Genomic DNA, 27,728 nt, shown 5'->3' on the forward strand with positions numbered 1-27,728 from the left:
TAAATAGGGAAAAATTAAAATATTGTTGTGTCTTTAATTGGATAACTAATTTTTATTAGTTTGCGTGATTCGATTAAAATTATCTTATACACAGGGATAGAGGAAGTAATTTGTATAAGATGGAAGTAAAAAAAAAAAAACTAATTTATATGAATATAATTAGAGCCAGTAATTCGAGTTAAATTCGATGGGTTAACCTAAATTTGCTCAAAAAAATTTAAGATAGAGCTTAAAAAAGATAACTTTTTATGTTTGGGCCTATTCGGGTTAGCCCAAGTAGGCTTGGAAAAATTTATTCTTGAATAAAAAAATTTATTTTTTAAAAAATATATAAAATATAATAAATATTAATTAATTCTTTAAATTTTAGGTTATTTTATATTAAAATACTATATGTTTAAGCCTCATACATTGTGTAAGTATATGTTTTTAATAAAATAAAATAATTAATTTTAAAGTAAAAAATAATTAAAAATAATTTTAAAAATAAAATTTAAATATCTAGCTGAACTTGATTATTTGAGTTTTTTTTTAAAGAGTTGAATATATTTGTGTTGAATTTATTTAGGCCAGGCCTATTGTCGAATTCCAGTTCTAGGCATAATAATAAATTGATTATTATCTCTGATTTTAAACCGAACAAAAAAACATAAAAATATTATCTTCCCCTCCCCCCCTGACCTTGAGTAGTTGAACCAAGCGCAGCCTGTATAACTAACTTGCCTAATTACTAGTCACCTTGCGGGAACCTCCAGATTTCTGCCATCATCTACTTTCCTTAGACCATGACTAATAATAACTAGCCTGTTTTTTTTTATTTATTTATTTGCTTTTGCTTTCTGTGTTTGTAAGGTTTATTTCCTTGTTTTAACTTTCAAGGTTTGTTCTTGCCATATGTGTGTATATGTATATATAAAAGCAAGCACGACAAATAGAGTAGTAATCATATCCTTCACTCAATGCCAAACACTTTAACCACAAGTGCTTAAACTGTTGATTTGCCAAAATACAATATGATGCTGAGAGGTAGTTAGAGGATGTTGGAGATCACATATGATGCTAATGTTTTAGTTCTTTCAATACGTTTTTTTTTTTTGAACAATCAGGCATACAATAATAATCTCCCATATCATGAGCTGAAACTTTCACGCAATTAAAAATGTAATAGCAGCGAGATCCGTCATGATGTTTTGTGGAGGAAAACACGAACACATGTAATATTCAACGTAGAAATAAAAAGAACACAGTTTTACCTACTTTCTTTAGCTTATATATATAAGCTAAGAAAGTAGTTATATATATATATATATATATATATAAATAGAAGTTCATGCAATTTTCTTAGTCTGTTGCGGGGGAAGTGAACTTTTCTCTTAAGATAGCGTCACGGAGTCTCACTAACGAGTAACGATGCAGGAAAACATGGCCTTTGTGATATGAATGATTAATCAATGTGGTGCGAGTCCCACATCGGGCAGATGGGAAGGGGTAGAGCGAAGGAGAGACTATAAAACGAAGGGAAGAATGACATTGGATATCCGTTTACCTGGACAGGGTTAATTGTTCATAGCCTTGGCCTGAGACCTTCACTGCACTTTTTAGGGGTGTATGCTAAAGGTCTGCCTGAATGGTAGAGTTTACGTCACAAATGTGGTGGGCAGTATTTGGGCGGTCCTTTTCCTATTCTAGGCTCAAAGTCTTTTCTCACTCCTGTAGCCCAAAAATCCAGGAGACAGGTTACATTTTTTTGGGCCATAATTATGCCTTAAGATTTTTGGCCCGCGTTTTTTTACTTGGTCTGGAGAAAAAATGAGGCAAATTTTCGGGATAAGACTACCGGATGCTTGGATTTTGGCCATCATCAGAACATTGAAGGAGTATGAGAACAACCTAAAAGGCATGAATGGCCTTGTCTTAAGCAACACCTGGAATCCGCAGAGGGAAAATTGGTTTAAACTGAACATGGATGATGCCTTCTCGGCTAACCAAAGAACTGTGGGGTGCCATTGTCTGATCCGAGACTTTAATGGTGTGTTTAAAATTGGGTTTATGTTCAAGATGGATAATGGTGACGTACTAGCAATGGAGCTCTGGGCATGTCTTTGGAGTCTGAAGTTGGCATGGGATCTCAACTATAGGAATATAGTTCTTGAGTCTAACTTGTGTGATGCTATTCGAATGTTGGAGGGGTCTCTATTGGTCCCCTGTTGGAGGATGTTGTTATGGCACAATGCTTGCACGGAACTTGAGAGTCGGCATCCAACAAATCTCCAAAGATGCAAATGATGCTGCGGACTTGATTACTAAGACTACTCTTTCATGTGTTAATGGGTTTCATCCCATCCTCATTCCCCAAACTGATTTAATTTGTATTTTACAGCATAACTTGTGCACAGTAGCTTAGCTTAGTTTTCTCTTTTCCATATTTATCAAAAGAGAAAAAATGAATATTCGTTAGAATTATTATATGTGTGTATATATATGTAAAAAATATTTTCAACATATAATTGTACTAGTTAAAATATTATATTTATTTTAAATATTGCATTTACCAGTATAAAAATTACAGAAAAAGTTTAATATTAAATGTGAATTGCCCAAAATATATCTAGATAATTAATTTATAAAAATTATAAAAACTTTTAATATTAAATTGGAACTTCTTGATTAAATATGCACTACTTAGATTTGTGATAACAAATTTATTAATTTCTTTTATAACTTCTATAAATTTGATTTTAATGAACATAAAATTAAAAATATAAAATAAAAGCTATAAATTTAGATGATCCAGTCCACTGGTGACATTGCGTACAAGTCCCGGGGGTGGGGGAATGCACCTCATGACTTTGGAAAAAATTATAAGCAGGAGGTAGTATATTTTACTATTTTTCACTTTTAATTTAAATATTTTGCACATCTAGCCCAACTTTAAAATTATTGGGTTTCAAAAAAAAAATTTAATATGTTTAGTTGAAGCCCAAAAAAATTTAACTCAAAATTTTAAAATCATTAAACCCGAACATTACTTTTATTTTAAAATTATAAATTTTATCTTTTAAAGTTAGCAATGATAATATCGATTGCCACAACAATAGTAGAAATAGCCTTTTTTGCTAAGAAGTTTGGAAAAAATTGGTTGCGAAATTGTATGGAAAATTCATTAATGAATAGTTGTCTAGTGACTTATTTTGAAAAAATATATTTTTCTCAGCATCAATAATGAGATTATTGTTCAATGATTTTAGAACATAAAATCATGCAAAGTACAATTATAAGGTATGTACATGCTTTTTTTTAAATTACTAAATTATTTTTAAATTATTAATTTTAAAAATGTTGTATCCTTTGGCACAGGGTCCTGGCATCGCCACTGTCCATGTCTCATCACCTCTTGTGGGCAATAGGGAAGCTAAACTCATGTGTAAGCCAATACTTTCGTAAATAACTAACAACATTTTATAAATAAATGAATGGGTGAAATAAGGTAATGAATAAGTAAGATAGGACAATTCTGATATTGATTTAAGTAAACGATAATTTTTTCATTTTTCAAAAATTTAATATCTAATTAGTACCTTTGAACTGTAATGAAATTTTAAAAATTTAGAACTTTTAAATTTAAATAAATATGATCCAAAGATCTTTATAAAATTCTTCCAATATACAATCATGATAAATACTTGTGGTAGAGTTTTGTGTCTTTCTAGTCATTTCTGTCAGGCTCATATTAGTTAGGTACTCAAGGTCCAACTAGGGGTGTTCAAGTTAGACATGTTCCAATCGGTTCGAACTCATCTTGATCATTCCAAATCATATCAAATTGAGACTATCTTGACCTGAAAAAGATTGGAATGAAACTTTTGTGAGATGGAACAGAAATAAGTACGGGACAGGATGGGATAGGACTCAAGTTTACTTTCGGAATGTCCTGTCTTGATTATGTTAGGCGTATTATTTTCTTTTTTTGAAATTCTACAGCTCGTTAATTTTGGCAATGGGTGTTCTATGTGATGTTTTTAATGTCATGATGTGTGCTTCTCCTCTCAGAGTCATGGTACGTTTCTCATGTATTCGAGCATTCATTTCTTTATTTTTTTGGTTTTCAAATGTTATTTTGGCTCATCATGACTTGATATGCCTGGATGGCTAGATCCCATCCCAACTCCTTCAAAGATAAGACAAGAAACAGGACAAAATTTGAGTCTCAATTATTTTTTAAAATAGGACATGAGATAAGAGTGTCTCGGTTCTGTCACGTGTCGTGAGCACCTTTAGTTTATGATTATTATATACTGAGTGGTTTAAAAAAAAAAAAGACAAGCTAACAAAACATTGCTTGGAGCATGAATTATTGGCACCCATATCAACGATAAGGGTACAATTTTGTGATCGGTCAAGATGAGTTGTTAAAGCGATTTTCTTTTCTTTTTCCCCCCATTATTGGCCCAAAAAAGCGATATTCTTTTTGATCAACACGTGCAAAATCGGAAGTTTGTATTTTGGTCCTTTGACGGACAAGGAACATGGAATTTAAAATAACATCGCACACACAGAGCAATAAGATGTGATGAGATTAGACGTGGGCCATATTGGGGGAGGGTGCTCTGCCTTGGCTCAAATCTGTTCACGACGTTTCATTTCCTAATTTCTTTTGTCTGGTAAAGAAACTTAACCAACCGCGAGGCCAAGAGAAAAAAACAAACGTCACCGAACAAGGAAAAGAAAATATAATGCATCGTTCAAGTCGCTTAGAAGGCCATTGTTTTATCTAAAGAAAATATAATACTTTTTTAAAATTAATTCTAAGTTTAAAATCATGGTTTTAAAAAATTTTATTCAAACACCCCAATTTTCTCAAATTGCATTTGATTTCCAAAACTTTATTTAGAATAAGTTAAAATTTATTTCATTTTAAAAAATCAATATCATAATCAATTCTTAAAATTTTATTCAAACACCATCACATTCTAATAATTAATTTTTTTTAATTAAAATCCAAACACACCCCAAATCGTTTCCTTCACCAAGTTTTGGAGCACCTTTGGAGTAAGAAGCATGCGCAAAGCCACATTGGCTGTTGGAGCATCAAAATCAAACGACCATGATGACGTGCACACTACAATAAATCATAATCATAACTTGTAACCATTAACTTCTCCTAGGCACGAACAAGTTGATCCTCATATTTCACCGTTACTGTTCACTGCTGAAAGTGGGAATCTTGGAGTAAGAAATTAATTCCAGAACTTGTTCTTATTCGCCGAGACACCCCAATCCTTATCATCAAGGTTTTTTGGCTTTGGAATCTCCTGTGAACCCAATGGTTCCACTTGACAGTGACTTTATATAAAGCAAAAACGTGACCCAACAATTATTAAAGTCAATGTAGTAAATTATTGGTTGATTCTTGATATCGTCGATTTTGTCAGTAGTTCCACTTTCAAGCACCTGCCTTCCCACTTCTCATTCTTCTCTCATGTTAAAATGGTGGGATTCAATTGAATTGAAGCTTGCTTAACCTTCGTCACTTCAATGGCGATCCCTGTGTTTCTATGTGCTGTACTGTTGCTGGGCTTTCTTTCGTCGTCGGATTCGAAGTATATAAGATACAATACTACGTCAAGCACTGTTCCTGGGAAACTCAACGTCCATCTGGTACCTCATACGCACGATGATGTTGGATGGTTGAAGACCCTCGACCAGTACTACGTTGGTTCTAACAATTCCATTCAGGTCATTTACACGCTCGCTGTTTATTCTCTCAGTATCTCTGTGAGATGTTGAATATTGATTCCTCCTTTTGGTTTCTCTAATCTGGAAATGCAGGGAGCGTGTGTTCAAAATGTGCTAGATTCTCTGGTACCGGCATTGTTGGCCGACAAGAATCGCAAGTTCATTTATGTCGAACAGGTAAGGATCTAGCATGTTTCATGATTCGGTCTGTGGCTGATACGTGTACGTTTAGTTTCTTTCTTTGCAGATGATTTCTTTTAATTTAGTAACTTAATCATTAATATATTTTTACCTTTACTAGATTTTTTTCCTCACAAAGTAAATATGGCGAAGAAGTGAAAATTTGAAGGTATAAATGCTGTTTGATGATTAACAACTTTTACCTGGAATATCCCCAGTAAGAAGTTACTGGATTTTATATTTCATTACCAAGAGAATACTAATAATTATAGATTAGCTCATACCCAGAAAAACAGGACATGCACAAGTTCCTATTGCAGCAAAGCTAGTCCCATTTTGGACTTAAACCGTGTGTATACTACGGTTTTCAGGTCTCGAGCAAATTCTAGTTCTTTGCCTTTATTATATATTAGCTATTAAACCTTACTTGGCTTGCGTCAGTTTAAGTCCACTCACATTTGGAAAATTTAACCAAATCAATTTTGAGATTTTATTTTCAGGCCTTTTTCCAACGTTGGTGGAGGGAACAAAGTGAGGCAGTTCAAAACACAGTGAAGCAGCTAGTCAACTCTGGTCAATTGGAGTTCATGTATATAAATACATTCCATAATCCTCCTACACTAAACAAAATTTACATATAAAATTAATGACAAGAGGCTAGAACTTTGATTTTTCTATTCAAACTAATTGCTAACTTGGGATTGCAGAAATGGGGGTATGTGTATGCATGACGAGGCAGCTACACATTACATTGATATGATTGACCAGACAACTCTTGGGCATCGATTTCTTAAACAAGAATTTAATGTAACACCAAGAATAGGTTGGCAAATTGATCCCTTTGGACATTCTGCAGTGCAGGCGTATTTGTTGTCAGCAGAGGTAAGCTTTTGATTTGGTACGTTTCAGAATTTGAACACGGTAATTGAAAAACAACTGAAATTTGATGTCAAATAATCTGTATTGTTGTCATAGGTTGGATTTGATTCCCTATTTTTTGCACGGATTGATTACCAAGACAGAGCAAAGAGGAAAGGTGATAAGTCACTCGAAGTTGTTTGGAGGGCATCTAAAAGCCTTGGTTCATCTGCACAAGTGTGTAAACTGAAGTGGTTTTATTGACAAGTGTAGTAAAGATTCAACTTGTAATTATGCTTTTTTAATTGTTGATCCTTGAAAGTGTTCCTTACCTGTAGATCTTTTCTGGAGCATTCCCTGAGAATTATGAACCTCCTAGTAATTTCTACTATGAAGTAAATGATAACTCTCCTATTGTCCAGGTGAAATCTATGTCAATCATAGCTGAATGTGTTATGTTTTGTTTTCCAACTAAGGCTGAAGCCAATGTACACCTTTTATTACTTGAAGGATGATATTGATTTGTTTGACTACAATGTACCTCAGCGAGTGAACGAGTTCGTCTCAGCTGCGATATCACAGGTAAATGACTACAATATACTTCCATCTTGAAGTAATAATCTTGTTAGATACCCTTAGTCTACCTGGACAGATAGACTGAGCCAATGAGCCGTAGCCATGTGGACAAGCCAAGGATCTTTTCAGCGCCTTAACTGGTGCATGCTTCTTTTGTTAAGAAGTTTAGATCTTAGTATGGCAGCCATTGTTTTCTTTCCTTATAGAAACGATCCAAATGAAGTACTGTAAATTGCCAATTCCTTACACTACAGTTTTATTAATTGTGTCTCAACAAGAATTCCATTGACTGGCCTTGTCTCATTCAGGCAAATATTACTCGTACAAATCATATAATGTGGACGATGGGAACAGATTTCAAGTACCAATATGCGAATAGTTGGTTTCGGCAGATGGACAAGTTTATTCACTATGTCAATCAGGTTATTGCTCTTTAACTTGCTCCTTAGCTTAAGAGTTTCTTAACTTCATTGTTTTGTTTTAGCCGTGTAATGTTGTGTTTCTTAGGATAGGGTTTGACTCTATCTGACTCAAATATTTAAACTTTTGCAGTGCACACCAGCGATCATGTTGCATCTCATTTTTGAGATAATGAAATTTCATATCACAAACTTGATTGCCAAATCTGATTCATGATTTTATATTAACGAGACTACGGGTTTGTGTTTCCTTAGGATGGAAGGGTTCATGCCCTGTACTCGACCCCGTCAATTTATACTGATGCAAAATATGCAGCAAACAAGGCTTGGCCAATCAAGACTGAAGACTACTTTCCGTGAGTTTTAACCTTTGGTCTGCAAAAAATAGATAGAACAAACCAATTATGGTCTATAACAAACTTACATATCAATCTATGTTGGCTTGCTTTACTAATTTTTAAAAAGCTGGGTATGGTTAAGAATTTTTCTATTCCTTTAATCCTGCATTTTCTATGTGGCACATGTTCTTGTTAGGTATGCTGATCGTATAAATGCCTATTGGACGGGGTATTTTACAAGTAGGCCGGCTCTTAAGGGTTATGTTAGAGCGATGAGCGGATACTATTTGGTAAGCTTTTGTGACTGTCAGTTCAAGCTATCACATAATCACGAAGATTGAGGCATGTGAGGGTTTTAGACATTTTGAACTCTATGCTGATCTGGAACCTGTGATAAAGAACAGTGTCCTTCGATTCTAAACAGGCAGCAAGACAGTTGGAATATTATAAAGGAAAGAGCGCATCAGGCCCTAAAACTGACTCTCTGGCAGATGCTTTGGCTATTGCTCAACACCATGATGCAGTTTCTGGAACAGAAAAGCAGCATGTGGCTAATGATTATGCGAAACGGCTTTCAATGGGTTACACTGAGGTGAGTGAGAATGAGACTTATCACTTATGCACTATAATCTCTTTCAATGCCTTCATTCCTTGAACTTAAAAATGTTCTTTATGCTAATGACCTACACAGGCTGAGAAAGTTGTCGCAGCATCACTCGCTTGCATAACTGAGACAACATCCAAATCTGGTTGTAATAGTCCACAAACTCAGTTCCACCAGGCAAATAGTACTCTCTTTTATTTACAGATTCTTTAGAAGCAATGTTAAAAGACTGTTCTGAGATTGAGTTCTTGATTGTCCATTTTCTTTTATTTCTGCTTCATTGATCTCTTTCATCCTGTCAATACAGTGTCCACTTTTGAACATAAGTTACTGTCCTGCATCAGAAGTTAATTTGTCAAACGGGAAAAACCTGGTGAGGAGTTTTGACATCTTATCTGATGCTGGATTGATTTTGCGTAAGTTAGAACCAAATAATTTGATCTTTCAGGATCTATCACTCAGAGATATATTGTCTCCTGTAGGTTGTTGTTGTTTACAATCCTCTTGGATGGAAAAGAGAGGATGTTATAAGAATCCCTGTGAGTTTCTTTTTCATTTTCTTCTGGCTTTTTTTTTTTTTTTGTGGCCCCTTTGTGCTGCGGAATAACCTCATGCATTACAATGAATGGGAGAAACCACATTGCTTGAATTTTACTTGCTTTTGTTTAACATCACAACACGACCAAATTTGCCCTAGGTTATCAGTGAAATTGTTAATGTTCGGGATTCGAGTGGAAAAGAAATTGAATCTCAGCTTCTACCAATTCTTCATGCTTCGCTGGCTCTAAGAAACTACCATGCCAAGGCATACTTGGGTGTATCTCCATCTGTAAGCCCCAAGTATTGGCTTGCTTTTTCAGCATCTGTTCCTCCACTTGGATTTAGCACCTACTACATATCAAGCTCTAAACAATCAGGTTAATTCTAAATCCGCTTTTGAGAGTACCATACATGCATAAGAACTGTAAAATTGCCCGATTTTGCATGTGAACAAGGTTTTATTTTTTGAAAAAGTTGCAGGTTCAGCTGTTATTTCAGACAGACAGACAGAGTACGAGTCAGGAAGTCAAGATCAATCATTTGAAGTAGGCCCAGGCAACTTGAAACTAGTTTATTCTGGGAATGAAGGGAAATTAACTGATTATATCAACACAAGAAGCAAGGTAATATAACTTTGGTTTAAACTAAATGTGGTGCTTATTTTTATGATGTTTATATGAAGGACCACATGGTTTTCATTATAAATTGCTGTTCACAATGGAAGGTCAAAGAATCAGTTAATCAGACATACACTTTCTATGCTGGGTATGGAAATGATCATACTCAGACTGCTCAGGTAATAAAACTTTCTATAGTGAATCTTGTTTATGGTATGATAGTAATTACTAATGAAAGTGATTTTAATGTTTTACGTTGTTTAAGGCCTCAGGAGCATATATTTTTCGCCCCAATGGTACATACCCCATCAAATCTGAAGGGAAGGTAATTAAATTGCCTAAATTATCCCTGTATTCAGAAGCAATACTGTAATAGAAAAGTTGATGTCTTCATTTTTAAATTTTCAGCTCACAGTTTTGAGAGGACCTATAATTCATGAGGTGCATCAAGAGATCACTTCATGGATATATCAGGTATTTTTCTTAAAGTGAAAAATAACAACAATTTTTTTTTTCCTGCTGTTCTCGTCTGAAGTGTTTAGCCTGCACCTTTTCCCCCATCCTTTCAGTGGTAATTTTATTGGTATGTAATCATTGACCATAGCTTTTTTGAGCAGATCACTAGACTGTACAAGGGAACAGAACATGCTGAAGTTGAGTTTATCGTATGTATTTATCTTTCTCATTTCATTTTTTAATTTTTCCTTGATATTTTCTAATGCAGATGCTTGTGAATATTATTAGCATTTATTTCTATAAGAGCTTATAATCATGATAAAGCTATTTGACGCCAGGTTGGACCCATACCTATTGATGATGGAGTTGGCAAAGAAATCGCCACTCAGATTAAAACAAATCTCGGAAGCAACAAAACTTTCTATACCGATTCTAATGGACGTGATTTCATGGAAAGGGTAAGTCACAATAAGTTTGGAAATTAATTCTCAATTAGAAATTTTCACATGAACATGTTAGCTGTAATGCTTGTTTGCTCAGATTCGAAACTATCGTAAAGACTGGAACTTGGAAGTCAATCAACCTGCTGCTGGAAATTACTACCCTGTATGTTTCATCAAACCTTCTATTTACAGTAATGCATGTGACAGTACCTAAGAGATCCAATTTCTTGCTTCAGCTCAATCTCGGGATTTACCTAAGAGATCAGAGTAAAGAGTTTTCGGTATTAGTAGATCGGTCTGTGGGTGGATCCAGCCTTATTGATGGACAAGTGGAGCTAATGGTTCACAGGTCTGTCGTGTTATTCATAATTTCATTGTTTAAGTTGTTCATTGATATACCATTCAATATTCATCACTAAAGCTCTATTGTTTCCACTGTAGGAGGTTACTTGTGGATGATGGCCGGGGCGTCGGCGAGGCGCTAAATGAAACAGTTTGCATTCATAATAAGTGCACTGGACTAACTGTAAGAACATCCAAATTAGCCTCTGGGTTTTATGTTGATGGGATACGTAACACTAGCACTTAGATACACACAATATGAAGCGTTCACGTCTAAGTATCCAAGTGCTTGATTTTTCACTATCTTGCAGATCCTTGGTAAGTACTACTTCAGAATTGACCCTGTAGGAGAGGGTGCCAGATGGCGTCGCTCATTTGGTCAGGAGATATACTCGCCATTTCTTTTAGCCTTCACACAAGAGGTTAGATTAGAGGAAAAATCACTCTTAGGTCTCATTCAAGGAATCTAAATGTAGGAAAGGTCTCATGAAATCACAAAATTATTTTGAAGTCTCGTGTCCTTTACTGAAATTGTTAATCACCATTAGATATTTGTTAATTTTTGTCTCTTAGTTGTGGATTAAACAACTCCATTAACAATCATTCAGCAGTAATTGATAATTTTAATATAGTAAATCGACAACTTCAGTATAGGACATGGATCTTCAAAGTAATTTTGTAATTTCATGAGACATTTTTGTATTTAGATTGTTTATATGGGACTCGAGCGGGATTTTCTCTAGAATAGATGAGCGCATTGAGCTCTTCTTTTAAGATGCGTAGAGAATTTGAATTGATGTTTGCATTGCTTTGTATGGTTAATTTCCACGATACTGATGAAGCCTTTTTTCCCCCTTCATGTAGAGTGGAGATGGTTGGAGAAATTCTCACGTGACAACCTTTTCAGGGCTTGATTCCTCGTACGAGATACCAGATAATGTTGCAATATTAACACTTGAGGTGAGTGCATATTTTTCACCTTGTATCAATTAAAGGGAGACAATACTGAAGACTTGTCCTGATTAAGTTGTTTCTGGATCATGCTGATCTTTTCCCTGAATTTGAATTCCTAGTTTGTGATATTTTCCATGGAAACAATCACTGATTTGTAAGATTTCTTGTCACTAAGAATGGTATACTGCTTGTTGAATTCTGCAGGAGCTTGACGATGGACAAGTTATCCTTCGGCTGGCTCACTTGTACGAGGTAAACATTTGAATCCACACAAACTTGTTAGCTAAAAGATGTACTTTGATTTTTCACTAAAAAACAGACGAACTTTGATATGAAACTTTTGGTCACCTAAATCCTTGGAAATATTTAAAAAAAAAAAACTATTTTAAGTAGGATTGGTTCATTATTGAAATATGAAGTTGGATTCACTCATCAACGGCATTCACATTCTTCTTTATTTTTGGCCAATGCAAGATCGACGAGGACAAGAATCTTTCCGTCAAGGCAAGTGTTGAACTGAAAAAGGTGTTCCCGGGTAAAAAGGTAAAAGAAAATATGACATTTTTATTCTTTCACTTTTTTCATAATTAGAGCAGAGTAGATAAATCTTTCAGTTTATAGCTCATGAATAGTGTTTCTATATTTTATATTATTTTTTATTGATTCATAACTATTCAGGACTTTGTCTCCAATTAGATTTTTAGTGTATACTATAAAAATTCTTCTTTAATATGTTTAACGTCAAAGAAATTATTTGTGTGTATAATATCAAACTTTAATCTTATATCAACGCTTTCAATGAAATTTTTATGAGAAATGAATTAAAAGGCGTATGGATTTTTAGGGAGAATTTTAGTGAAGAAGTAATGAACTTGGAATTAAATTAATTATCATCGGAATGAGATTTTATTTTTAAATTCATTATTAAAAACCCTGACCATCCATCCCATTGTGATCAGATAAAGCATATAACAGAAACAAGTCTGTCTGCAAACCAAGAAAGAGCAGAAATGGAGAAGAAGAGATTAGTGTGGAAGGCAGAAGAAAAAGAAGCAACGCACGTGAAAGGCCACGTGACAAGAGGGGGACCCGTAGATCCAGAAAAGCTCGTGGTAGAACTTGCTCCCATGGAAATACGAACCTTCGTTATCGCTTTTTAACCCCAAAAAATGATATGAAAAAAAGGACCAACCGCCGCAAAATCATCAAGCGGTTCTTCCACTCATTGATGTCTCCCTTTACCCTACAAATAAAGGAGGCTGTGGCCTTCATTATATGGGACTCAGAGCCACGTCTTCAATTGTGTTGTAATTGAAATAGCACAATCAGCATTATGTTCACTTTGCGGCTCTAGTGAACACTCAATTGTACTAATTTAATGTTTTATAATATAAATATGGTTTTTAAAATAAAAGATTAATTAATAACTGCTTTCTGCTCATCTTATCTTTTCATAATTTTTTATTAATAGGAAAAAAAGTAATGTATGAGAGATAGATTGCTTTTATTATTACAATATTAATAATTTAATTACATGTGATTTATAATATATGATGAAAGGGAATACACTCGGTTATTAACATGCAAAGTGAGATTCCATCCAAATTCCAATATAAGTTATTGGTAAGTAATTTGTGTTTCTAAAAAAATTGTTAAAATTTTAATTTTCTAAAAAATTTTTACATCTTTTTTAATTGTACTCTTAAGTGGATTAAATATAATATTTGACATTTTCACTCATGTAAAACACTTTCATTAATCAATTAAGTGAAATATAATAAAGTAAAAATATAACTAAAAAAATATAAAACTTATTCAATATCTTGTATTTTGGGTTAAGAAAATGCTTTATATTATAATCAGGATGGGCATAAAACAATAACAGCAGTGAAACTCTATATGCATGCAGGCTGCATCTAAAATGTAAAGTATCGTAGTCTCGTTTCATAATATTAATAAAGCAGTAACACTTATTTTTATATTATACTATTACTTTTTATTAAATTAAAAAAATAAGAATATTTAGTTCAATACAAGAGAGAGTACTTTAATCCAACAAAAATATTTCATTGAAAAAGCTATGGAGTGTACGATTATAAAAGTTGAGATGTTATAAACATTTATATTTTATAATATTTACAATAATTATAATATACACATATTTGTGTTTTTTAGGTGAACGTTATGTATAGAAAAAATAATAACAAAATTCCTTCAAAATATATACATAATAATTTAGTCTCTCAAAATATAATAATTTTTCTAAAGTTTTTAAAAATTTTTATATCATTAATAAATTTATATAAATTATTAAATTATTCTTATTAAAAATAAATAATTCATAAATTTTAATTAAATATTTAATTTTTTTTATATTCACAACAATGCAATAACATCACAATTTTACATGTTAAATTTTTTATTTCTTGATGCATTGTTATTAATATAAGAAGAAAAAATTTAAATATTTAAACAAAACTTATAAATCATTTATTTTTAACAAAAATAATTTAATAATTTATATAAATTTATTCATAACAAAAAAATTTTTAAGGATTGTCATTTATATATACACACACATATATGTATTGTGCGCGCGCTTTGTTGAGTCATGTTCTGTGTGATCGCGAGAGAGAGAGAGAGAGAGAGAGAGAGAGAGGATCTTTAGAAATAAAAAAGGCGGGTGGGTGTTTCCGTATCTCGAGCGACAGCCATGAAAAATCGCTACAGGTTTTCGACTTCTGAACATCCAATTCCTTCCTTCTCCTCCAAATACGCTCTAAATAAACAATATCTATTTTAACAAAATGACAAGCTAATGCTCTCTCTTTCGCAGATAGACCACGATTCATACCCCTCCAAACTTCCAGGATCAACAAGAGGATTGTTCTCCATCTTCAATTCTGGACAATGCAAATTGACAATCTTGATGATTCGCCATTGTTCCGCCAACAGGTTCTGTTTCTTTCGATTCCCTGTCAATTTTAGTGCCATATGTTTTAAGAGTCCTATTCGTCTTAAAATTGTTGATATCATTGGAATGATGCTCTGATTCCAAACTGAATGGACGTCAATCTCTTCGGCATTTTGTTCCTTTTGTGTGTCACATTGTTATGAGCAAGAAATACTGCTTTTTATGACGATTGTGCATCTCGTCCATGGCTGGTCTTATTTCCAAGGGATGTGAATGTATCAAATTTGAAAATGCTCGTGCATGCCTTGTTATGGTTTTTCTGAACATTGCGGGATCCTTATTCATGAGTGGCTATGTATGCAGATCCAAAACTCGGAAGAAAGTGCTGACTTGTTAAGAGCCAGATGCTGGAAGTTCTACAAAGGATGTCGAAAGTACACGTGAGTTTTGATCATTTCCATGGAATTGTTAAATTAACTTGTTCTGTTACCATTGGAGACGGTTTTCACAATACTCACTTCTCTTGCATGTTTTATGAGTTTTTATGCGGGAATGATGAATTGTGTTAGACTATTTTATCATAAACTGTTGGAAGAGAGTGAAACTCAAAGCACGTAAGTATGCATGACCTAGTCCAGACTTTCAACATCCTCCTAAGTTGAAAGAACTACAGAAAATTGAAAGGGGAAAAAAAAACGAGAGAGAAGAAAAATAAACAAGAAAATATTAAAAATGCCTTTCAAATTCATTCTCACACTTTGTTTCTCGCCAAGTCTTTTTAGGGAAAGAGTTGAAACACACAACTTATTTCTGCTCAACGAAGATGCCTATTCTCTGTTACTCTAGGCTCTCAAGTCTTTACAACCTCTCTCAGCCACTAGACAGCTAGTATTAGAAGTAAAAAATGTACAGTGACGATCAAATTGGACAAGTGAAGGAACGAAAGTTCTAGAAAACCAGCCTACTGAACGATGATGAACAAGTATTGTTGTCTTTCATTTAAGACACGACTTTATATCCATATCTTGAACAAGTGAAAGAAGCAACTGCTACCTAATGACCAATTAAAATTACTGACAAACGTGGATTGCTTCATTTTAAAGCAGCTCAAGGAATTACAGTCATTGAATGGTCGTTATATTAATATGGATTTATACGCATCTTCTTTGATAATGTTAGGAGTTGGGCCACGACTTAAATTTGTAAGCGAGGAAGGCCTCTTATGCAGGCTGCTTTGGAAACATGAAAATTAAATGGAAATTTTGTCATGCTCCTCAAGTTTTTAAAATTGTTATTTCTTATGAATTTTAAATCTTATTTTAGGGAAGGGCTTGAAGGGGAATATGATGGGGACATCGCATTTGCAAATGCCCTTGAAACATTTGGTGGAGGGCCTAGTGATCCTTTTTTTGATGTTGTGGGAGGTAAGCCTTATTGGTCTCCTTTCTCCAATTGCATTTTCTTAAAGGTAATAATTGGATATTTACTTAATTCGAAGTTAACCCAGGGTTACATAATTGCCCTGACCTAACATGAGTTAGTTGTTGAACAAAATAAGCATTGGTGCGTGTTTGTGCTGGTAAAAATTTTCCCAACTCAAGCAGGAAACATGGTCCAAGTTGCTTGACTTAATCTAAATTAAAGCATGCCATAGAATACTTGCCTTTTTCTAGTTTTCAAGAAGAGGGCTTTTTCTATGTAATATACCGTATTGAGTTCCAGTAAGTTATGACCCTTTTTTTTCTTTGTGGTTATTCATTTCGATATATCATTCTTAGGATCTGTAATGACCAAATTCACTGTTGCTTTGAGAGAAATCAGTACATATAAGGAACTGCTTCGGTCACAGGTAACGTTTTGCCTAATGTTGTCAATGTCATTTTTTTTCATTATTCCATCTATTTTTTCCACAAATTATTTTAATTAGGGTTGTAGCATGATTCTTTATATACTGCTTCTTCTAGTAAATGAATGCCCTTCTGTATACCTTCAGTTATCGAGGTTTTAACATGTCCCTGTAGTTATTCTTGGTTGAAGAATTCAACTTTATATTCACCATACTCAAGCGTATTTGTAATTAGCTTGTGAGGGCTCGTTTGTAGCTTATTTCATTAAAAAAAATACTTATTTTTTTTAAAATCTATTTTGTGAGTTTTTATAATATTTGTTTAAACTTTTAAAAATAATTAGAATATAAAAAAAGCATATTTAGATTATTTTAAAAAGCTACTTTGGATAGCTTTAGAAAATAATCTAATGCAGTAAATAAAAAAATATTTTAAAGCAGCGGGCAGGGTACATGAATATATTATAAAATTTTAAAATAATATAATACTAAATCATTTTTTATAAAAACAAAAGTAAAGGAAGATGTCATAAAATTTAAAAATAACTAACTAATAATCACTCTTTTATTATTGTAACCAAACATTAAATAATGTCTGCTTTTTATAAAATTTTTACACTATAAAAAAATCCCTTATTTTTTAATCACGTCCTAAATAGGCTATACTATGTATAAAGAAAGTGATGTCTTTCCAGCTCGAGTCCCGGCAGTGTTTTGGTTGTAGCTTGTACCTAGTAGTTTGACCAATGATTATAAGAAATACACACATAATAAAATATCTGGATGTTCAGTTCTTATGTTCATCCGATTATCTTCTTGTACTATAAACGTTAATTACTTTTAAATTTTGCTATTACATGTATATTCGTGGATTCCTTCCTAGAAGACAACTTTAGATTACCAGCTACGCAGATTACTTGTATCATGATGGAAACCTCTGTATATTAATTAGTATAAATCAAGACAACCAGAAGAACGGGACAACGTTGAAGAAATATAGTGGGGAAAAGACGGAAAAAAATTAAAACAAAAATGAAAATGGTCCTCTGGCTTTCGAGAAGCTAGAGTCTCCCCAGACAAGTCTGATTAATTTTCTGCTCGCCTTTCCCAATAGTTCTCCACCTGACTTTGTCTCTCCACCCACTCTTGTAGCCCGTGCTGAGATTGATTAACTTAAAGGCACCTTATCCAGGGACATATAATCAAAATTCACACTGTTCTCCTTTCATCTTTTCCTTCTATAGACCTTTATAACCCAAGACCCAACATACAATATCCATGATGTTTAAGAATATGTTTCTGAAGATGACTGATCTACATACAATATCTGTTTTCATTTATGTGTCACATCACTCACCAAGTATAAGAATAATTTGTTAGTTGATGGTTGGTGATGATCAAATTAGAAGTTCCCTTGATGTATATTCTCCATTGCCTCTTTTTTCCCCACTCAGAATCCCGCTTTATATTGGATTGATTATTTTTTCTTATCGACATTATTATTTTTATTTCCATCTACTGTGCCTTCTTAGGTGGAGCACATGCTGAATGACCGATTACTACACTTTCTCAATGTTGACATCCTTGATGCCAAGGTATATTTGAATAATAGAAATAGTTCCACATTTATAGGTAACAGTGTTGTTTTTTGTACTCTAAAATCCTTGGAATATTAAGGCATCATATCCTGTGGGCTTGGCTATAGTATTTTCCCTACCAAACCCATATAAATATGATGCTTCTCTGCCTTTCTCAAGTTGTTTATGCTCAGCTCTTCTAACGAAACAAGACTTCAATCTTTGCCGATGTTTGTGGGTTTTCATATTAAGGTGCGCCTGCACACAAATGTATTACATGTGTCAGAAATATGTTTTCAAAAAAGCAGTACTCAACTTACACGCACGCAAGCATCTTGGTGTATGCGTTTGAGCTAATATTACCACAGGGAATAAATATGACAACAATGACTGCTCTAAAGACCCGGATGAAAAAAAAAAAAAAAACTTCTCAAGACTTTAAATTGTGGAGAGTGGACATCGTTGCTGATGAAATTAAGTTTAAAACCAACTACTCTCTTTAACAAAAACAAGTTGAACTCTTGAAGTTTCTCTTCTTCATCTACTATAATCATTCATATTCCTTTTGTTATGTGATTATATTTTTTTCCCATTTAATGCTTCAAGTGATGCCTACAGGAATCTCGAAAACGTTTTGACAAAGCCTCCGTTCAGTATGATCAGGTGCTTCTCCATTGCCTTTGAAGGTCGGACAGTATTGTAAAATATGCATCCACGGTTTTCATTCCTTGACAATAATATCAGGAGTATAATTTTCAATTTATGCCTTTTTAACCAATCTGTCGGGTCGATTTATAAATCAGGAGTTCAACATTTTTTATTATACTGGATTTATTATGTGGACCTGCATAGGCTGCATTATTTTGATTTTCATTTCAACCACTCCAAGTCAGTAGTTTAATTTGTTCATTAATGCTTCTACTCAATTCTTGAGAAAGGGGGAAGTTACCTCACTTTTAGTGGCTATATTTAAAGTGTGAGCTGTGAGATGATGAAAATAATATTTTAGTAGTCTGGTTGAAGTTTCAAGATTTTCTAGCATGTCAGATCTCCCTTGAGTTGAGTTTAATATTCAAATTATTAAAAGTAATTGCATTTTGGTTTGCCAGTGATAGTGAGATCTAAAGCTGTTGTCTCAAATTTCAATTCAAAAATGCAATCACTGCTCTGAGAGACTTTATGTTTAATGGGGTCTTAAGAAAAGACAGCGCCATTGTAAGCACAAGGAATTTCTTATCTCCTGATCGTAATAGCCATGCACTGAATTTTGTGGTACAGGCACGTGATAAGTTTATGTCTTTGAGGAAAAGTGCCAAGCTGGATACTGTTGCCGCCGTAGAAGAGGTACGTGTGGGAGTTTATTTTGTTACATCCAGTTCGTAATATTTTGTCTAATAGATAACCCTATTTCTTGTCATGGATTGCCATGATCCTTTAATATCTAATTGGTAGAGAGAGATTCCAGGAATTGCACAATTCAAGGGACTCGTTTGAGGAAGCCCGTTTCAACCTGGTAATATTAGCTCCGCAAGATACGTACGTGAGATTATAGTATGAATTTGTTCAGGTCTTAACTACAAGGCATAACTCATCATCCAGGTTAGTGCTCTCAACCATATTGAGGCCAAGAAGAGATTCGAGTTTTTGGAGGCTGTTCCTGGAATTATGGATGCTCATCTTCGATATTTTCAACAGGTATATGACTCAGTCGTATGCACGGTTCATTTTCATTGATAGTGTTGCACCATGCTGCCTCTGAAAAGTCTCTGTTTCAGGGATATCAATTATTCCAGCAGATGGAACCTTTCATTAGCGAGGTTTGCTCCTAGTTCTTTGCTTTTAACTTGACTTCTGATGCTTATAGGTTTTTCCTTGGAAAAGTAGATGTAGGTTTCTTTCAATTTTCCTGAAAAGCTATAAGCGTAGGGGGCCGGAGGTCAAGCAGCTTAAACAGACAGCTGTTGAATGTAATTATATGACAATTTTATTAGAATGTAGTGTTGGGAAACGTTAGTTTACTTCCTCAAAACTCGACCATCGATTCATACCATATGTGAAAGCCGTCAATGACATCAAAAGAAAATGTTAGTCGTAAATTTCGCTAAATATAAGGGATGTATTGACTGATTGAAAGATTGCCTTTACTGTGTCCAAGTTTCCTTTTAATTAGATTGCGCACGCGCGCGTGCACTGACACAAACCAAGGGCGCAGAAATAATTTACCTTCAATTCAGTAGCTAAAATTACAATCTAGTCCTTCTTGAGATGCATGATTTTGTTTCGAAGTTGGCATTGCCAGCAATCATTCGAGATGTTAAGCGTTTTTTGACAGCTTTATGCTTAAGAGGGTTTAGGAGCACTTCTATATATTTAATTCTGCTAGGTTGCAGGTTCTGAGTATTGCACAACAGTCGAGAGAAAATTACAATACGGAGCAGATTTCCCTTCTTGAAAGAATTCAAGAGTACAAAAAACAAATTCATCAAGATAGTAAGCTCAACTCAAATGGTCCTTCTCCTAATAGAGACATGCAGGCCTTTTGCAGGATACCAAATGATGTGGCCGATGCTGTAATGGAATCTGCTGCAAATGGGAAGGTATTTTCTGATATGATTTTTCCCTCTTTCTGCAGGAATGCGCTTTCAACATTTTGAGCCCTTTTATTTAAGATTACGTTTTTCAAAATATGCACGCAATTTTAGGTTCAAATTCTTCGACAAGGTTATCTGTCAAAGCGATCTTCCAATCTGAGGGGTGCTTGGAAGAGAAGGTATTTTGTTCTTGATAGTCGAGGAATGTTATACTACCATCGCAAACCAGGGAACTGGTTGCAATCGCACGTAAGTTACCAACTAAATTGTTAAAACGCAATATTCCATGTCTGATAGTGCTCATGTAATCATGTTGTCAGTTTCTTTATTTAACAAATCTTGATCATGCAATTTCAGGGCAGCAGCCAACCATCTGCAGCAAAAAATAATTCCACTGAAGCTAGTTCTGGGCTTTTGAGCCGTCTTGCTTATCACCATGCAGTTGTCGATGAAAAAACTGCCGCACGTCGTGCAGTGAACTTGTTAACATCGACAATCAAGATTGATGCTGAGCAGACGGATTTAAGATTTTGCTTCAGACTTATTTCGCCAACAAAGAACTTCACACTGCAGGTTCTTGCCCCAAAATTATTTTACACTTATTTGAATTTTATTACTTACTCCTGACGATGCTATGGTAAAACATTACAGGCAGAAAATACGGCGGATCAAATGGATTGGGTTGAAAAGCTAACAGGAGTAATTGCCTCCTTGTTGAATGCCCAGACAATAGAAAAGGTACATCGTAGATTTTTCATTTAAGTGCAATATTGGATACCGGAATTAATCGTGCTTAGTGATGATGATCATAATTAAAACAATGATACGGCAGCCTCTCTCAGCTGACTCCGAATGCAATGACGTTAACCCTGCCAGTAAAGGCAATTTGTCGGAAAATCCTCCAGTTGATGATCAGGTAGTGGCTGAAGCACGTGCATCTAAGAACTTCACCTCGAATATTTCCTCTGCTCTAGCTAAAAGTTTGCAATCGCGTCAACAGGCTGTAAAAGGTGAAAAGCCAATTGACGTTCTTAGAAAGGTGTGCGGGAATGACAAGTGTGCTGATTGCGGTAAACCTGATCCGGACTGGGCATCCTTAAACCTCGGTATTCTTATATGCATTGAATGCTCTGGTGTGCATCGTAATCTTGGTGTCCATATATCTAAAGTAAGTTGTTGTTGAGGCAATGAGGCTGCACATTGAATCTTATCCTTGTGCGTTGTATATGGCTCGTCTTATCATTCTTTTCTGAATAAAAGCTAGAAATAGGGCTTAAGAGCCTTGTACTTGTTACCTGAAAGCAATCGCCATGTCTAGCTGTAACGTAACTGTTTGTCATGGAAAAGCATTTGTTTGTTTATGATATATATAGTGAAAGAAAGATAATGGCAGTCGTTTACTTTGTCATTTGTTAGAGGGCTAATACTGTTATTGTACAGAACTAAAATTCATGCAACATTACTTGCAGGTAAGATCGTTGACACTAGATGTGAAAGTCTGGGACGCTTCTGTTTTGGGCATGTTTCAGTCGCTGGGTAATCTCTTTGCAAACTCAATTTGGGAAGAGCTGTTGCATTCACCAAGCAATTCGCAAGTAGATGATATGCCTGTTTGGTAAGCGCAGCCAAAATTTAATTATTTATTTTTTGTGGCCAATTATAGTATTAAATGTTTGAATGCATGCTAACAAGCGTTCCTGCGATGTAGTTCATTTAAGACCAAAAACAAGTTATTTCATGCAAAGAAACCAGAACATGACGACCCTATTTCATTGAAGGAGAGGTTCATTCACGCAAAGGTAATTTAACTTTCTGCTTACTGTGGCCTGATCTTATTTCGTACTTGAATATTAAGTGAGTTCAACAAGTCTTTGAAAGTCATCAATTAAAAAATTCTGAGCTTATATTTTCCAACTTGGGAAAACAGCAAAGACACTCTTTGCATTTTAGCAAACAAAGTTGGCTTGGTTAAAGATTTCCCAAGGAGATTACCAGAAAGTTAGTGCACTCTTTATGTTGATTATCGCATCGTCTTTGTTTCTTAGGCAGCCTATTTTGTGACCCGTAATGTCCTGCTTATGAGGTCAGAATTCATTGGTGAAACCAATTACTGTTTGGTTATATTATTGTGAGAGCATGTGGTCAGATTCCATATGTGTTCACAGTGCACATTCTGGCAAGGGAGAATGATAATTAGGTCCAAAACTTCAAGTTAATGATAGTTAGATTCCGAAAAAAATTTTATTGAAAAATAAGTTTGAGATAATGATTCAGCCAGCTGTAAATATGAAAATTTCAATTACAAATCACGAGACCTAAATGTCATTAATTCATGATTTGCAATTAAAACCCTCATATTTGCAAATCAATATTTTTAACTTACCTTTTAACATAGCTTTTCGGGGACCTAACTTTCATTAAATTCAAATTTCTGAGGTCTAACTGTCATTCTCCCTTTTGGCAAACATATTCTGTGATTTAGATACAAGGTGAATTACTCTCTGTTTCTACTAGAGATTTTCAAATTATACATCCCTCTCATCTATTATGAAAATCTGTACAAATTGATTTGAAACCAAAACATTACTATCTTCAAAAATATCTATTTCTCTTATTAAAATGTAACTTCTAAGAAAATATCTCTTAAACTTATATTTTAACTTTTTTCATTTTTTGTAAAAAAATGGAAGTGATCATCTTATATTTGCCATATAATATGTAATATTTATTCTAATGTAATTATAGATTACTTTTATAGCACAAAAGGAGGCTACAGGCTAGTGTAACTCATGCTTTGATTTCATGGAGTGAGAATATAATTTTTCAAAAATGTTGGGAGACGTATTATAGACATCTCTTTTCTTGAGGAAGGAAAGTGCAGTTATAGATGTCACAGGTGGATTTGACTGCTTCATTTATGCCACCATTTGTAACTTCAAACCCGCTGTTTTGCTCAGTGTTACGCAGGCGTGAAATAGGTGAAGAGATGCCTTAAAGGTAGCACATTAAAGTATTCTAGGAACGTGGGTTTCTAGTTGCTTCTTTTTTCTCTCTCTACGGTGAAACAAGTAGTGATCATATTTTCAATGTTACATTCAATAGTTGGCAGGAATCTTATTCTTCAAGTGTTGCTTGACAGGAGTTTATGGGAGGTAGAACTTGATGCTTTCTATTATTGCAGTATTTGGAGAAAGTCTTTGTTAACCGGAAGAAGAAAACCAATCGTGTCCAATCACTGGCTCACCAGGTGTGGGAAAGCATCTGTGCCAATGACAAGAGAGCAGTGTACCGACACATTGTCAAGTCAGATGTGGATCTCAATGCTATCAGTGAGCAAATATCATATGGTGTGTCTTCTTGTCTCTCAACTCCATTAGCTGGATTCTTGTTAATGAGTGGCTTAACAGGCAATACTGAGGCGTCTTCTTCAAGTAATATAGGCTCGTCATCAAAAAAAGAAAATCAGCTTACCGAGTTGCAACCCAAAAACACAGAAAATCAGCCAGTAGAGGATAGACAAGATTGTTCTAGTTCTCGTGTGCTTCATCAGGCATGTCTAACTGCCGATTCAAGCATGCTGGAGCTCCTTCTTCAGTATGGTGCAGATATAAATGCTTCAGACTCAAGAGGTCAGACACCACTGCATTGTTGTATGATCAATGGCAAGAGCGCAGCTGCAAAATTGCTAGTGATGAGGTAATAAATGTATTATCTGTCTCATCCATGCCTATGAACTTAGCACCCTACCCATTAAGATCCAGCTGGCCTCTTCTAGCTGCCTTTTGTTTCTACTCATTTAGTTTTTTCAATTATTCGTTTATTAGCACATGATGTGTTAGATATTCTTTTACCTTGTCACTCCGTCGGCTTGGGCCTCCATTAGAGCCATGGCGAAAAGCTAGGGAAAACAGCATGAATCCTGTGCTAATAATGTGTCCATATTATTTAGTATTAACTAAGCTGCTACTGTGTCCCGTTTGTCTCCATAGCCTTTATCTTCATCAACCCCTAATCTTAAAATACTGTTACTATGGCTTCCCATCCAAGTTATTAGCACTCCCTCCGTTCCTTTTTATAAGATGATTCTTACAAGGTTTTGATGTTACTATTTATAAGACGACTTGCAAAATCTAGGCAGTAATTAATACTTTTTTTTTTAACAAAAATGCACCTGAAAAGGAGTGATTTCAATTAGTTGAGAGTATGAGAGACAATAGAGTATTTAATGAAAGGCATGAAAGATGAGATAGTTTTAAAGACATCAATTATTCTTTTTTGTTTTTGTGAAGTAGATAATCTTATTTTATGAAAAGGAATAGAAAGAGTACAATGCACTGGTAAGTCTTCATTCACCTTGACAGTGCTAGAAGAAGCCACTTTATCAACTGGCCAAACCCCCTCTTTTTGCAAGAAGTGAGCCCCTCCTCATTGGTTGGTACATTGCTAGTTTTGCCCGTCTTCCTGTTCCTGGAACAGTTCTCAAGATAGTTGCTAAACTTTTGAGTACATCATCTAAGACCCTGTAAGAATTAAGCCAAATAAAGCATATGCTCTCGTCTCCGGTGATTCAGTGAATACATGTCTCAATACTTCTCCAATTCCATGCACATTTATTTATGTTCTAGGACATAATCAACCATCTGTGTTAATTACTTGGGGTATTATCCATAACTAGCAGGAGATAAAAGCCAGAAACTGATTTAGATTTCAGGCGCAAGCAGTAGTGTTATTGTGATGATAATACATGTTTCCTAATGGCAATATTATCAAATTATCTGTCATACCACGGAGCAAAAGTGCAGGTGAAACTGGAGATTTGATACCTGACTTTAAGGAAGTTAAATTGAACTCTAATCCAAGTGATCATGGTTATTCGATTCTCTGTCATGTCTTTTATACGTACAGCCTAAAGGACCTTTTCCCGTCACACATGAACCCATGTTACTGCAAATAATTTTGCCATGACCTTTTTTTTTTTTTTTTTGGGTAGGGGGGCCAATCCTCACTCTGTAGATAAAGAAGGCAATACTCCTATTGAGCTTGCTTCAAGATCCGAATCTTTTGGCAGTGATGTTTTCTCTCTCTTAACAAGCAGATAGCAAGCCCACAAAACCAATTATCACTGGCCAAACATTGCAGGAGCCGTTGTATATTATGAACAAGCTGGCGTCTTGGGCCATGCTGCTGAAGAGTAAACAAGTTGCTTTTTTTTAAGAGGGAAGAAAAAAAGTGATTTTTTATAATTTTCTGGATTGAAGTGTAGTTATGGGTATTTATGATATTTGTATATAATGGCGGGTTAAAATTATCCTCTGGATTGAAGTAGGTTATGGCCATGTTGCTGGGGGGCTCCACATGGGTCCTAATCTTCAACCATGGGTCCACCTTATTCAAATATTTGGAGAAATAGGAGCATCGTACGTATGTTCCAAGGTATGCATACAATCAAGCTTCTTGAATGATTATGATATGATTTATGATCACTCTCGGAGGTTTAACTTTCTCAATTTAGACACGTGACGACACTGGGAGACAAAACATGTAGACTCGCAAAAGCAGGAGACTTCTAATGTGGGGCCGACTATGTCCCTGAAACGTGGACCGTAACCAAGGTTTGTTTATGGAGTTATCATGAGGGAATAGGTAGATTCATTGTATGATAAGATGGTGAGTTAATATTCAACGTATTTGAATTTTCTCGACTCTTGACCATTGTACCGCGTCAGATCAGACATGGTTTGAAGTGTCATGTTAATAGGTTCGTCTTGAACACAATTTTCCACGTTCAATGGTTTTAGACTCATCTAAATATTTGTCATACTTGGCAAAAAATACTAAATTGCACGAATTGTAATCGCTAATCTGATGATGTGATGTGCCATCACAGCATCACGCATTGACTTCCCGAATGCCTTCCATATTCAGGATTTTATGTAGAGTGAAAAGGTGGAAGATAAGATTTTGATTAACGAGAATATTTTTCATAATATATTAGTAAGTATCAATATAAATTATTTTATTGCAAGCCATTGAGAATTTTCTTGATGAGGTTTTTTGTTTCTACTGCTAACTTATTGAAGAGAACTAAGCAAAGGCGCCTTTAAAAAAAAAAAAAAAACATAGATGTAATCGTGTTCACTTGACAAATAACATAAGATGATTCAATAAAAGTATAAAACAATTCTTCCACAAAAAGAAAATTATAAAACAATTTTGACAACGGTTGTTTATCTTAAAGGGTTTTTAGTAATAAGCATCTTTAGGGAATTGGTTAAAAATTTAATATTTAAAAGAGTATATAATATTTATAATATAAATTATTTATGACTTAAAAAACTAATTTAATAAAAAATTAATAATTAGTGACTTAAAATATTCATTCTAGTAAAACTTTTGGGAGGTTTTTCTATGAAAATGGGTTGGGGATTAAAAATTTTGAATAATTGAGAGGCGACGACTTAATAGAGAAAATTAAATTAATTTATCCTAAAATCTCATGTTCCTCTCATAAGTTCTCTTGGTAAAAACAATCCCAAACCAAAAAATTTTTGTTTATTTACGTTGAGGCGTTAGTTTCTTTCCACATCAATGCAATTAAAAGAGAAATTTAGGAGGAAAAAAAAGGAAAAAATTACATTTAAAAATCACTCAAGTAAATTACTTGTAGACAAAAATTATTATGGAATAAATTATTGTTAAAATAAAAAATGACTTGTTATGAAATTTTTTATTAATCA

At 34.4% G+C, this 27,728-nt stretch overlaps 2 protein-coding genes across 7 annotated transcripts; both read left to right on the forward strand.

Annotated features, from left to right (window-relative positions):
• Positions 1 to 5,392: 5,392 nt before the first annotated feature.
• On the forward strand, positions 5,393 to 13,490 carry LOC129308352 (probable alpha-mannosidase At5g13980). Of its 2 annotated transcripts, none has more exons than XM_054949429.1 (29): positions 5,393 to 5,736; positions 5,830 to 5,913; positions 6,417 to 6,505; positions 6,624 to 6,798; positions 6,892 to 7,011; positions 7,113 to 7,196; positions 7,285 to 7,356; positions 7,659 to 7,772; positions 8,025 to 8,125; positions 8,304 to 8,397; positions 8,532 to 8,699; positions 8,799 to 8,888; positions 9,019 to 9,084; positions 9,194 to 9,250; positions 9,409 to 9,628; positions 9,726 to 9,874; positions 9,976 to 10,047; positions 10,134 to 10,193; positions 10,277 to 10,342; positions 10,486 to 10,533; positions 10,663 to 10,782; positions 10,865 to 10,930; positions 11,004 to 11,116; positions 11,209 to 11,293; positions 11,421 to 11,531; positions 11,974 to 12,069; positions 12,268 to 12,315; positions 12,538 to 12,606; positions 13,023 to 13,490. In XM_054949429.1, the coding sequence occupies exons 1-29, from the start codon at positions 5,536 to 5,538 to the stop codon at positions 13,221 to 13,223; spliced, it is 3,039 nt and encodes a 1,012-aa protein (XP_054805404.1). In that variant the 5' UTR covers positions 5,393 to 5,535; the 3' UTR covers positions 13,224 to 13,490. The 2 variants fall into 2 exon arrangements, with proteins under 2 accessions (XP_054805404.1, XP_054805405.1); XM_054949430.1 differs by having other exon boundaries at positions 5,396 to 5,736; positions 9,732 to 9,874.
• A 1,409-nt stretch (positions 13,491 to 14,899) lies between these two features.
• On the forward strand, positions 14,900 to 26,780 carry LOC129308353 (ADP-ribosylation factor GTPase-activating protein AGD3-like). 5 transcript variants are annotated; one of them, XR_008592590.1, is made up of 20 exons: positions 14,900 to 15,018; positions 15,341 to 15,417; positions 16,301 to 16,401; positions 16,756 to 16,826; positions 18,356 to 18,418; positions 19,019 to 19,063; positions 19,679 to 19,744; positions 19,866 to 19,913; positions 20,000 to 20,095; positions 20,176 to 20,217; positions 20,791 to 20,997; positions 21,103 to 21,240; positions 21,349 to 21,564; positions 21,643 to 21,729; positions 21,824 to 22,159; positions 22,461 to 22,606; positions 22,700 to 22,790; positions 24,173 to 24,687; positions 25,982 to 26,424; positions 26,504 to 26,780. XR_008592590.1 is itself a non-coding variant. In XM_054949432.1 (20 exons), the coding sequence occupies exons 1-20, from the start codon at positions 14,974 to 14,976 to the stop codon at positions 26,088 to 26,090; spliced, it is 2,439 nt and encodes an 812-aa protein (XP_054805407.1). In that variant the 5' UTR covers positions 14,900 to 14,973; the 3' UTR covers positions 26,091 to 26,780. The 5 variants fall into 5 exon arrangements, 4 of the variants coding, with proteins under 4 accessions (XP_054805407.1, XP_054805409.1, XP_054805408.1 ...); XM_054949432.1 differs by having other exon boundaries at positions 24,173 to 24,338; positions 24,399 to 24,687; positions 25,982 to 26,780; XM_054949434.1 differs by having other exon boundaries at positions 24,173 to 24,338; positions 24,432 to 24,687; positions 25,982 to 26,780.
• Positions 26,781 to 27,728: the final 948 nt, after the last annotated feature.

This window comes from Prosopis cineraria, unplaced genomic scaffold (genome assembly GCF_029017545.1).
Source record: "Prosopis cineraria cultivar Desert tree isolate PC_DT_omini unplaced genomic scaffold, ASM2901754v1 PC4, whole genome shotgun sequence".
NCBI lineage: Eukaryota > Viridiplantae > Streptophyta > Magnoliopsida > Fabales > Fabaceae > Prosopis > Prosopis cineraria.

Excerpts from the sequence above, each read along its gene's own strand:
- LOC129308352 (XM_054949429.1), top strand. The coding sequence starts at position 5,536 with ATGGCGATCCCTGTGTTTCTATGTGCTGTACTGTTGCTGGGCTTTCTT. Across the intron at positions 5,914-6,416 it reads AGTTCATTTATGTCGAACAG|GCCTTTTTCCAACGTTGGTG; the intron begins GTAAGGATCTAG and ends TTTTATTTTCAG. Across the intron at positions 8,700-8,798 it reads TTTCAATGGGTTACACTGAG|GCTGAGAAAGTTGTCGCAGC; the intron begins GTGAGTGAGAAT and ends TGACCTACACAG.
- LOC129308353 (XM_054949431.1), top strand. The coding sequence starts at position 14,974 with ATGCAAATTGACAATCTTGATGATTCGCCATTGTTCCGCCAACAG. Across the intron at positions 16,827-18,355 it reads AGGAACTGCTTCGGTCACAG|GTGGAGCACATGCTGAATGA; the intron begins GTAACGTTTTGC and ends GTGCCTTCTTAG. Across the intron at positions 19,745-19,865 it reads CTGTTGCCGCCGTAGAAGAG|GAATTGCACAATTCAAGGGA; the intron begins GTACGTGTGGGA and ends GAGAGATTCCAG.